Source organism: Pinus tabuliformis, chromosome 4_1 (genome assembly GCF_031772625.1).
Source record: "Pinus tabuliformis cultivar Carrire ecotype Pingquan chromosome 4_1, CPIR1, whole genome shotgun sequence".
NCBI lineage: Eukaryota > Viridiplantae > Streptophyta > Pinopsida > Pinales > Pinaceae > Pinus > Pinus tabuliformis.
Genome location: NC_142303.1, coordinates 81,994,630 through 82,007,181, shown reverse-complemented (window position 1 = coordinate 82,007,181; position 12,552 = coordinate 81,994,630). Strand labels below are relative to the sequence as shown.

General features: G+C 40.7%; 1 protein-coding gene across 1 annotated transcript; it reads left to right on the top strand.

Moving 5' to 3' along the window:
- The first annotated feature begins 515 nt into the window (after positions 1-515).
- LOC149174283 (uncharacterized) lies at positions 516-1,298 on the top strand. The gene has a single exon (XM_089420791.1). It carries the CDS (start codon positions 516-518, stop codon positions 1,296-1,298), a length of 783 nt encoding a protein of 260 aa, XP_089276917.1.
- Positions 1,299-12,552: the final 11,254 nt, after the last annotated feature.

Here is a 12,552-nt window from a genome sequence, read left to right as displayed (position 1 = left end):
TTTGGTATTGAAATGCGAAAGTAACCAACATATATCCATCTTAACTCTGAATCTACCAAGCATTGAGATGGATCAAAATCTCTCTAAATGCAAGCCTCTTTTTAAGTGAAAAACTTAATGAAAGGTTCACACCTCAAGAGATTTGATTCCTCTCAATGCTTGGTAGATTAACAATTAAAATGAATCTATGCTAGTTCTTAATAATATTTTTTTATATTATCTAAATTTCACATCTCTATATATAGAAATATTCTTTTTTAATTATGTAAAGAGGCATTGGGGGAGATGTTGTACTGGTGCGTAAAACGAAGAGTTAAATTAAAAACTACTAATAGAACATAATGTAATTTAATTTTCAGTTTTTAAATTGTAATTTTGTTTTTATTAATAAAATTACAAACACTTACAACTATCACGAACACACCCTGGAACAAAGGTTTACGAATGACAGCGCGCTCTGCTGTTCTGCGGAGTTGGTTTAGGTCTGCAGCCGCCATCGTTTGGACGCCGCCGCCATGAGCGGGCCTGGGGGTGGGGAGTCTGCTCCCACCCCACCTTCATCCTCTGAAGAAGCTTTCAAAAGACTTTTATCGCAGAAGGGGAAGAAACTTCGGACTGCTGATGTGCCGAAATTCATAAAAAAAATCGAAGAAATTCCTGAGATAGCACTCCCAGAAGAACAGCCTATTAAAATCGCTCTGGCTCTGTCTGAAAGAGGCCTGGTAGGGCAGTTTATGGGCCGCTGGCCTTCCACCAAAACTACGGACGACTGGATTCAGCGAAACTGGAGACCTCAGTTGAAAAACAACGTGATCTGTTATGTTGTGGGACGAGGCTACTTCATTTTTGAATTTACCACCAAAGAAGATCGTGACCTGGTGTTCAGAAACGGGCCGTATTTTATGGGAAACCAGGGTCTGTACCTTAACAAATGGAGCCCTGACTTCAATCCTTCTGTTGATGTCCCTAAGGAGGCGCCGGTCTGGGTTCGGCTTCCTAATCTCCCGATACACTGCTGGAGCTATCAATCTCTGCAGAAGATTGGTAATGGGCTGGGTCGTTTTATTGACAAAGTTGATCATAAGGGCCAATATACATGCGCTAGAATCTGCGTGGAAGTCGATCTGGAAGCCGGTCTGCCAGAAGCGGTCAAAATTTCAGTTGGAGAATGGCAGCATTACCAAAAGCTGGACTACGAGCAGTTGCCGTTCAAATGCCGAACCTGTCATGAGCATGGACACTTCCAGCGAAACTACCCAAAAGCTCCAACAGGGATCACGGTCGAAGAAGAAGGTTAGAAAGAAATAAAAAATGGAAAGGTTGTTCCAAAGCCTCCGGGGCAGAACATCTCCGCTCCAAAGGGGAAGCCTCAAACTAATTCAAAAGCCGCTACTGCTCCTAAAAATGGCTCCTCCTCAGGAGAAAAGGCGGTTGCCATGGAGACCCAAGAGGAAACAAAAAAATGGTGAAACAAGCGAAAGAAAATGAAGTCGAATCATCTGTTCCACCAGTCCAGGATTGTCAGAGGGGAAATGAAGGCAATGAAGAGCACATCAGCCTAGCCTCAGACTTTGAGGGAGAATCAGAAGAGATAGATTCAGAAACTGATAACTTGCTAGTCACTCCTATCAAGACGACAAGGGGACGGAAATCCAAGAAGAAACAGAGAGAGGAAAAAACCTATATAGATGTCCTCCAAGGATCCCAAAAAACCCTCAAAGGAATGATGAATACCAGATCAGGGCGCAAGAGTAACAGGGCTCCAATAGGAGCCTCAACCCCCCAATCCAGTAAATAATGAAATACGTCTCCTAGAACTGCAGAGGATTAGGTAGCACCTTGAAAGAGGAAGCCTTGGAAGATATCGTGAGAATATACTCGCCTGACATCCTCCTCGTCCAGGAGACAAAGATGGAGGATCTCCTTCTCCTCCAATCTAGTAAAGCTTTTTGGCAGAAAGGTCAAGGAAGAGCGGTTAGCGCAAGAGGCGCTTCTGGCGGAATAGCCACCTTCTGGAACAGCGCCATATATGATTTTATTCAAGAAAAAAGTAGCCCCCACTGGCTTCTCACTCAGCTCCTCCACAAAGATTCTGGTCAACAAGTAAGTATGTTTAATGTTTATGCCCCTGTTTTGCCAGGCGAGAAACAAATTTGTTGGAACTCGCTTCATTCTTTCCTTTCAGAGCAAAATCCTGGAAATATCATTATTGCAGGTGACCTGAATGTCACCCTTGCTCTTGATGAGAAAAAGGGAGGCTCCATTGTCAGGGACCCTGCCAGAGAATGGGTTGAAGATATAATGCTGGGCTGGGATCTGGAGGATATAAAACCATCTTCAGGTAAATTCACCTGGTCCAACAGAAGATTAGGCCCCAATCACATTGCTGCCCGTTTGGATAGATTCCTTGTCCATTCTTCTTTCCTGACATGCGATCTTATGGCCACTTCTAAAATTCTTCCAAATCTCACTTCAGATCATAAGCCCATCCTTCTCGAGCTTTCCCGGGATGGTAATCTAGGCCCCATCCCTTTTCGTTTCAGCCCTCTGTGGATTCAGCAAGATGGATTCCAAGAGGTGGTTTCGGAATCCTGGAATAGACCTGTCCAAGGCTCTCCATTTTTTGTATGGGAAGAGAAAATTAGAGGCCTAAAAAGAAACCTTAAAGAGTGGGCTAAAAGATTGAAAACCCCTACAACCAAAAGAAAAGAAACTCTAAACAATCTTGTTGTTCACCAATTAAATATGGAGAATAGCCCTGTTTCTCAAAGTCTTCTCCAAAAAGAAGTCGAGCTCCAAAAAGAGGTTCACAGATCCAGCAGGGAGGAGGAAGAATTCTGGCGGCAGAAGTCTAGGAATCTTTGGCTGCAATCTGGAGATAAAAACACCAGCTTCTTTCATAAGCAAGCAGAAGCCCGTAAGAATTTCAAATCTGTCTCTGAGATCCAATTCCAAAATACTGTGGTTAAGGATTTTGATGGCATTAAGAGAGCTGCATACTCCTACTTCCAAAATCTTTATTCGGCTCCTGAAGAACCAGCCATTGATCCTCATGCCTATCCGATTGAATTAATCCCCAAGTGCGTTCAAGATTCGGATAATGCCATGTTGACAGCTCCAATCAATATGGACGAGCTTAAGAAAGTTCTAGACAGCATGGAACCTGATAAAGCCCCAGGCCCAGATGGGTTCTCTGTCAGGTTTCTTTTGACTTGCTGGTCAACAATAAAAAAAGATTTATTGAGAATGGTCAGAAAGTCCCAGAACTGTGCTAAGCTGGGCGGTGGTATCAATTCGGCCTTTCTCGCCTTGATCCCAAAAGAGAAAGGCGCCTCAGATTTCAACAGATTTAGGCCCATATCCCTGTGCAATTCCATTTATAAGCTGGTCTCCAAAATTATTGCCAACGGGCTTAAAAACATATTTCTAGACATCATCCCTGAAAATCAAGGCGGATTCATAAAAGGAAGAAAGATATTGGACAACATTGTGCTGGTGCAAGAAGCAGTTCATTCTAGCTGCCAAAGAAAAGAGAAAGGTATGGTGATTAAGCTTGATCTAGCTAACGCATTCGATAGGGTGAGACGTGAATTTTTGTTCATTGTGATGAAGAAGTTAGGCTTTTCAATAGACTTCATAAACTGGGTGAAAGCCTGTATTGCCTCTCCATGGATCGCTCCGCTGGTCAACGGTCGTTCTACTGACTTCTTCCAAGCCTCTAGGGGCCTTAGACAAGGTTGTCCTTTGCCTCCACTTCTCTATGTTGTTCAGGCCTCGGTTCTTAGCTTCCAACTCGAATACAATCAGCAGATTCAAATCCTGCCTGGCCTCAGAACTACTCACAAGGTGAAAGACATTAATCATGCCCAATTCGCCGATGACACATTTTTGTTGGAGGAGCCAGCATAATCTCAGTCAGATCTTTCAAGAAGGAGCTAGACACTTGCAGGTTGATCTCAGGCAGCAAAATCAACTATCGAAAATGCTCTATCTATGGCTGGAATTGCTCGATCAAGGAGCTGTCAGACATTGCAAGGCTTTTAGAAATGGATGGAATTCGGAACTGGGAGTCTTTTAAATACCTGGGGATCCCAATCTTCAAATCTAAACCGAAAGTGGCTCATTGGCTGCCTCTTCTCGACAAGATAAAGAATAGAATCCAAGCTTGGGGTGCCTCTTGGCTGAATAATGCAGGGAAAGTCATCCTCATGAAATCGGTCCTTATGAGTATGCCCCTATATCAAAACTCTGTTCTCCTTGCCCCCAAAACCTTCCTAAGCAAAATGGACAGTCTGTTGAGAAGATTTTTGTGGGAAGGCGGGAATAACAATGATAGAAGGATTCATTTAGTGAACTGGGAAACTCTCAAGAGACCATATCTGGAAGGAGGCCTCCATCTGCGTAACTTGGTTGCTCAAAATCTAGCTTTGGGATCCAAGATCCTTTGGAATTTAGTCTCTGGAAACTCTAGCTGGAGTAAAAAAGTCCTTTGGAAGAAATACCTCCAAGGGCAACGCCTGAGATGTTTGGATAAGCCTCCAAGATCTTCAAAAGGCTCTCCGATCTTCAATCTCTGCAGTTCTGCTAGGGAGCAATTCATCCAATATCTTTATTGGATCCCTGGTAATGGGAGGAAAATCAAAATCTGGGAAGACTCGATTTTGGGTGATCAGCCATTGAACCAAGTGGATGGTCTGGCAAATATCAAAGGTTGGCTTCAGTCCTGCAATCTTCATACTCTGTGGGATATTTCGAGCTGGAAGGAAGCTCCTGATAGAACCTGGGATTGTTGGAATCTGGGGGAGGTTCCCCTTATGCTGCAGGGGGAAGCTTCTTTACTATTAGATCTGCTTCAAGGCAAATCTCCTTCAAAGGCCACATCTAAAGACAAAAGAGGCTGGGGCTCACTCTCCGGCTCTTACACTGCTTCCGAAGGTTATAAAAGAATTATGGTTGTTCCTTATGCTCCTCCTAATCCAGCTCAATGGAAATTTATATGGGATTTCCCCTCTCTCCCCAAAATTGATTTCTTCTGTTGGACTGTAGCTCATCAAAGCATTCTTACCAGAGATAACTTACGTAGACGAGGGATGGAAGGGCCTTCCAGATGCTCCCTTTGCTTGTCTGAAGAAGAAACTGCCAATCACCTGTTGCTGCTATGTCCCTTTGCCCAAGTAGTCTGGAGGGGAGTTCTGTCATTAGGTCCAGACCTTGACCTCCCTGATAGCATTCCCTCTCTGTATCGAAATTGGGCCAGTTTATCTCCTTTTTGCCTAACAAAAAAAAGCCTTCTTAAAACAAGTTGGATGTGGATCCCTAAATTCATCTGCTGGAAGCTGTGGTTGGAAAGAAATAATAGAATTTTCCGAGGAGAAAGCTGCACTTCTATAAGAGTTATTTCTAAAATCAAAGCTTTGCTGGGTGAGGCTTTGGAAGCCAATACTTCCCCAAGGAATGAAACGAATCTGGTCAAAGAGGAGGAGCAATGGCTAAAAGGTCTGGTCCCAAACCTGAAGGAAAGGTCCATCCCCACTGCACTTGCCCTTGCCAACTGGGAGATTAGGCTGGAGGAAATGGAATTTATCAAGTGGATATCGGCTCTGGATGACCACTGTTTATTCTTCGACGGGGCCTCTAAAGGAAACCCTGGGATTGCTAGCAGTGGTGGAGTTCTTCTGAGTCCTGGAGGTTCTCTGGATTTGCGGTTTCATTGGGGGCTGGGAATTGAAACCAACAACAGAGCGGAAGCTCTTGCATTGTGGCAGGGGCTGAAACTGGCGATTAACAAGAATATCAACTCTCTCTCTGTCTTTGGAGATTCCAGACTCATCATCCAATCGTTGATCCATTCCACGTCCTCCCATCAGGTTCACTTAGCCTCTATTATCAAAAAAATCCGGCTATTACTGCCCAATTTCAGTAAGATCTCCTTCTTCCACATCTTAAGGAACCTTAATTCTCAAGCTGATTTGGAGGCCAACCTAGGCTCCCTCTGCAATCGGAGATCTCTGGTGGTCAACTCGATTGAATCCTCCTGCTCCATCCCTTAATGGTTCTGCTGGACGGACTTCCTTTCCTTTCTGTTCTTTGGGCTATCTCCTTTCTCCTCAATACCCTGTTCTACGGGATTTTTCAACCCTCTGTATATTCAATCTTCTTAATCGGTGGATTCAGAGCTGCTCTCATTCTCAGTTGTCTTCCTACCATTGGCCTCCGTTTCCAGTCGATTACCTGCTCCTTAAAGTTGGTTCTGCAGTCCCAGTTGTGACCTTTTGATTTTCTCAATCCTGAAGGCTGTTTCAGTATATCCAGAGCTTCTCTCCTCCAAAAGGCAGTTTTATATGTGCGAAATTAATTTGGGCCTAGCGATGGAGCTTCCGTTAACGCAATAGCCCACCAAAGCAGTCGTGAATAGTCATCAATCGCACGCAGCACTGAGGTATTGCTCGAACAGGTTTTGCCAGGCAAAGTCCTCTGGCCCGCGCGTTGTTCCATTCTGGGCTACAACTACTCAACCAGATCTGAGGGACTGAATGTCAAAGCAATCGAAATGTTCAACTCCTGACTCTGCTTAGCTAGCTGATCGGCAATTTTCTGTTAGAGAGGCGAACAATCCCATTTCCAAAAAGCTTCCTTGAAAATCAGTCTCTGTCGTTGCTGTTTTGTATGAGCTTGCGGCAGCTTGTTTGTCGCCCATAATAAAATATCCGTTACTGTCGAAAAAAAATAAAATTACAAACACTTATTTTGAAAAAAATTCATAATTGTTGGACACCTAATTTGTTAGGGTTGGTGTGGAGGAATGTGAACCATATGCCTTGGAATTTGAATCCAAGTAACTAGAAATGTATTAATATGTGTACCATTTGATTAATAAAGCATCGCATGCTTATCTAATCTTTTGTCTATCTTCTTGTGTGTGTTAATAGTGGCATTAGATCATGGTTGTATGTCTTGTTATAACTCCTCGTTTCCATCCACTCAAAAAGTACCCCTAGCCCCTCTGCCCATTAGATCTACCTTTTTCTATTCTAGTTTGTAAGATATGTCATTCAGTCAGCTACTTAGTCATTCTAAAGGCGTTTCTATATTACTCTATTGTCCAACTCACCTCTCAGCAACATTACTTTTGAGTTCTCTGTCTGTTTAGAGCTTGGAATTTATGCTTGTTTCTCTATGCATTCAATCACTCTCCTATAATGGTGTTGTCTGTCAAAGTAGAGTAGAAGTGAAAAAATGTTTGCTAAAGAGATAGGCATGACAAAGATTGTTGAAGCATAAGATAACAATTGTGCACCCCCTTCCTCTTTCAAATATTTTAGCTTCTTCAATTTCTCTAGCACCCAACAATGCCATCACTTTATTGAGTTGAGCACACCAGTGATTAAGCTAGATAACAAGCACCTTGTTATACATTTCCATAGCTCTTTCGTACCTACCTAATCTTTAAACAACCCTCCAATATTATATAAAGCATCCAGTGATCTAGCTTCAAGTCTATGGCTTTTTGGAAAGCTTGTATGGCCCTAACCTGAAAAGACTTGGCCCCATTTTTTATTCTAGTATAATGCCATGACCCGACATGGTACATGAGGTTGTCATGAGAGATGTTGCATAGTATATAAGGCATGAGTACATTTTTGAGTTTGTTGGAGATGACTATCATTTATTGATATAGGACCTTTTTGGGTCCGTAGTAACTCATCAAGATGAGGATAATCTTGCTTTCAATCCTTTCAATGAGTGGGTAGTGGCTACATAATCTACAAACGGAACTGCAAATTGTTAAGTTCTTTGCATACCTATTCCTAATAGACACGAGTTTTCTTTTCTTTTACACTTTGAATATGTAAGGGAAATCAGTTCATTAAATTGTATTGGTCCAAGTATATCTATATCTCTGACGTTGGGGAATTCAACCCAAGATCATATCTTTCATCTACATGATGTTACCGATGATGTAGGGTACACAGTGCACAAGTCTAATTTATTAGAAGGTGTAGTTGGAATGTGACACATAATGATGCAAAATTCGTTGGAAGGTGTAGTTGGGATGTATGGTGCATGCGTCTGATATGCCTGATCTACTTTATTTATGAGCCATGGTAATATAAATTCTTAAACCCTACACACTCGTGCCACTATTTTAGTAAAGGCATACACCAAAGTGCTTATATATGATCATTGAATGACTCTTTATTCAATCATGTGGGATAAAACACCACTTATTCTACTAGATGTGAGGGCCAATATTGTTGAAGGAAGTGCATTCCAGAGTGTTGTGGGTAGTCCTATTGTTTGTGGAATTTGCATTTGGAAGGAACCCCTGCTTTTAGATATGTTTCCCTATTTGGTATAAATGAGTGGATTTATTTGGGTTGATTTGATTTAATAGTAGAGAAAAAATGACATGGAATTAATCCTCGTTCTCTTAGTGTTTTCAATATTCCAAGAAAAAATCAATCATAAGTAATCTTTTTAGGTTTCTAATGCTTATTTTCTAATAAAGTGAGAATACGGTCTATCTCTAATCAAAATTTTTCTCATCATCCTCCCAATTAGTAAAAATTTGGACATGCTAGGATTTGAATCTTGGAAATGCACCCAACCAATGGGTTACTCTACTTACCTATGCTAGGATTTGAATCTAGGAACTACACCTAGCTAATGTGCTACTCTACTTACATGCCCCTTTCATGGTCTCCTTATTGGCTACTTCCAACCTTATTGGGTAGTTTTGAAATTGGATCCAAAGCCTCACCCCAACTTCTATCTTTGTTCATGAGGGAATTTTTTTCTCTCTGCCTTGTAATTTTTTATTGCTAGTTTGAATTGTGGAGGAAAGAAGTGTTGACCTCCTTTCATTAAATACAATTATTTACAACTCTTGATTACAAACTAGTGGCGTTTGGGTTCACTAGGTGAGATTGGTTCACTATGTGAATTTGGTGGTGATCCAAATTGGATAATAATATTGTTTTTCATCCATGTTGATGCTTTAAGAGTGGAAACAGTGGAGGAATCAACTCACAAGACCATTTTTATCCATGGGATCAAGTTTGGCAAATTGGGGTTTGAAATTTTCCAGGAACATTTTGAGGCATCAAACAACATTTTTTTGGGGGGGTAAAACTTTTCCACTTTGGCTCTGCACTTTTTTTTCATATTATGCAAACAAATACCTTTCCAAGGGTGCAAGAATCCCCTCAATCAGAGTTTGTATGCAAAAGCTATGCCACTCATAAGTTGACCTTCTTGTTTTGTATACCATAATTCGAGATGATGCCACATCAACCTCCATTACTCATGGAAAGGGGCTAGCCACATGATCACAATGAAGAAAACTCTAGAAGAGTCCATATTGTAACTCTATTTTAGAATTGAAGGAGTCAAACCTAATCACTAGTAGGATATCAAATTATGTTATAATTGGGCCACTAGGAGGAAAAGGGGTTATATTCTTTTCGAGGAAATTTTGTTCCATAGATGAGTAGAGTAACCGAGAGGGATAAAGACTGAGCACATAGAGAGGATTTGTGCATTGTAGTAGCCCACGGTCCATAGGACTTACTTCTTTGTATTGTATCCATTTTCTATTCAGAGAAATAGAGTAGAGCGACCTCACCTTCCAACTGGGTTTTCTCTCGAAAGGGTTTCGTATGATATATCTTGTGCCAATTGTGGTTTGTGAGTTTTCATTTCATTGTTCTCTATTTTTTGCATAGTTATAATTTGCACGCATACGCAATAAACATAAATTTATAGATACAAAAAGAGAAAACCCTCATATTTTAGATTTTTGGATTTTTAAGTATAATTTATCAAATCTATTATGATGAAATGTCTAGTGGAATACCCACAATAGTTTATGGATTAGCTGGCTTCGTTCAAGCTAGTAATAAAAGGGTGCAAAGCATGGATGTCACGATCATATTAAAGATCAATTCAACTCCATAATAATGATAAGTTATGGATAATTTCCTTTTTGTAAGTTCATTGGTGCATTTTCAGGAGAAACTGACACCCTTCATCTGCTAATTTTATATGGTTGAAAAAATGGCTAGAGTTGTTTAGTTATTAGAGTCACTAAACACTTTAATATCTCTATTGTTGATGATATAGTCAAAATCAACAAAGCCACTCTCGCCAACATTCTAATATGTTTACAAGATGCATATAACAAGATCAATTTTGTTCAACTCAAGTCATAGCTCCAATGAGATGAATTACATCAAAAGAGTCAACATTCTGAACTGGTTCTTGTTTAGAACAATTCTGTTTTTTAGTTTGAGAAAGACTCTTACAACAACCAACACATGATCATACTTCAAGAGTAGATTCACATGAACAAGAAGAGATTTTGTTTGCACTTCCCATTCCAATCATCAAACTTTGGAAAGAAGTCACCAAAAACAATTGTAGAACTAGTCTTGGTTATGAAAAGGAAGTCATACCTCCTAGACTATTGCAAACCAATTTGGATTTAGAGTGTTGGATTTCTTGAGGACAACTCATCTTCTCTTGTTCCTCTTCCACATGAGATTCACAAATTCCAACATTGTGATCGAGTTGGCCACATGAAAGATTAGTGTTTTGATCTTCACCCTTATAAGCATTGTGTAAAACATACTAATCATTCATACATATGTTCCAGGCATACATGTATTCCAGACACAAGACTCCTACAAGAGAAAAGATTCGCCTTGGATGGATCACTTCTTAGCAATAATTTTCAATAGCCAAGAAGATATATCGGTCATACTGCAAAGTCCATTCTTGAGTATTGACATGTCTTGCAGTGAATAGATCTTCATCTTATCACCTTATATCTGACAGGGGGAAACAAATAGTCAACTAATAGCTTTGGAGTCATATAAAAAAATCTTGAGCCATAGCCAGAACTAGAGTCTACAATTAGAGCTAGCCAAAGCCAGAGTTGATCGAAGTGGCTTTAAAGACACTCAAAGATCCAAGGGGACTAAGGAAAATATCAAAAATAAAAGTTTCTGGATTGAGGTGAGACTAGGATCAGATTAAAGATCTCGTCGCAAGATTTCCAACAGCGTAAACAACACCTCAATCTGAGTTTGTATGTGAAAGTTATGGCCAGTCAAACTAAGCCCATTGGCAACCACTAACGAGGCAACAATTTGACACTTATTAGTGACAGATTATGGTGGCTGGAACAGGCGAACTTGTCGCCTCTTTAATCTTTCCAGTAAACCTTAAAAATTAGTTGAATGATTTTCACAAGTTGTTGTAATAAAAAACAAAAAGTAAAAAAATATTAAAAAATGGGGTGGCGACCGCCAACCCTGCCACCCCACCGCATATCTATATTTTATATAATATATGGTTGACAGGTGGTCAAACCCCGTCAACCCATAGACACCCGAATGTTTAAACAAAGGCCACACAAATACAATGGGGTCGGTGAGGATCGAACCCGCCCTGTTGGTTCGGTTGGCCCACCCCACGAGCAGCCCCACTCACATCACACCATACAACCCCTCCACATTCCCATAACAAAATGCACCCTTTTAAGAAAAGAACAATCACCAACATGTTATATGGGGGAGGCCCGCAAGCTTGACCCCAGGACCTCCACCCCCTAAGCCAAACGACTTAATCAAATGCCCAAATGGGCACAACATTGTAAAATATGCCTAGATTAAATTATTTAAACTTGAAATATCTTTTTCCCGGGAAACGAAGGAGGTTGGCACACAGAACAAGGAATCTTGAGCGGGATGCGAATTGAGGAGGATGGAATCCTGACGCAGGGAATCTTGAGGAATCTAAAAGATTCCCTTAGAGGCTGATTTTTTACAAAGGCATAATGATGTCAAATTTATAGTCATTTTTCTCAGAATATCGCAAGGAGCATGATGGTGAGATCAGATTTGTCATCTGAATAACAGATCTTCAATCAACTTGTAGAGAGGAATCTTTGTGGAATCATGAGGAATCTAAAAGATTCCCATGGGGCTAAATTTTCACAGTGACATAATCATGCCAACTTTATACTCAAACGAACCATAATTTCGCCAAGAGTCTGATGGCGTGATTGGCTTTTGGACCTGAGTAGTAGATCTTCAGTCAAATTGCAGAGAGGAATCTTTGTGAAATCATGAGGAATCTAAAAGATTCCCTAAGGGCCAAATTTTGACAATGTCAGAACCAAGCCGACTTTGTACTCATTTTACTTAGTTTTCGCAAGGAGTGTGGTGGTGAACTCAAAAATCTCATATGAGCAGCGAAACTTCAGTCAACCAATGAGAAGGAATCTTTGGGGAATCTTTGAGAATTCCAAGGGTCTAGATTTTGACGATGTTAGAAAGGGGTTGAGTTTATAGTCATTCGACACGATTTTGTGCCACAAAATCAACGGTGCAATCCATTTCTTCAAAAAAGCTGTGAATTTTCCAGCCATCCCCGAAAGTGGAGGTATATGATGCAGTGATGCCATTTTTTCTTTTGATTTGCTGAGATGATATTTTTTATGTTGAGATCTTTATTTACCATTCTGTTGGAGGATACTCGTATGCCACT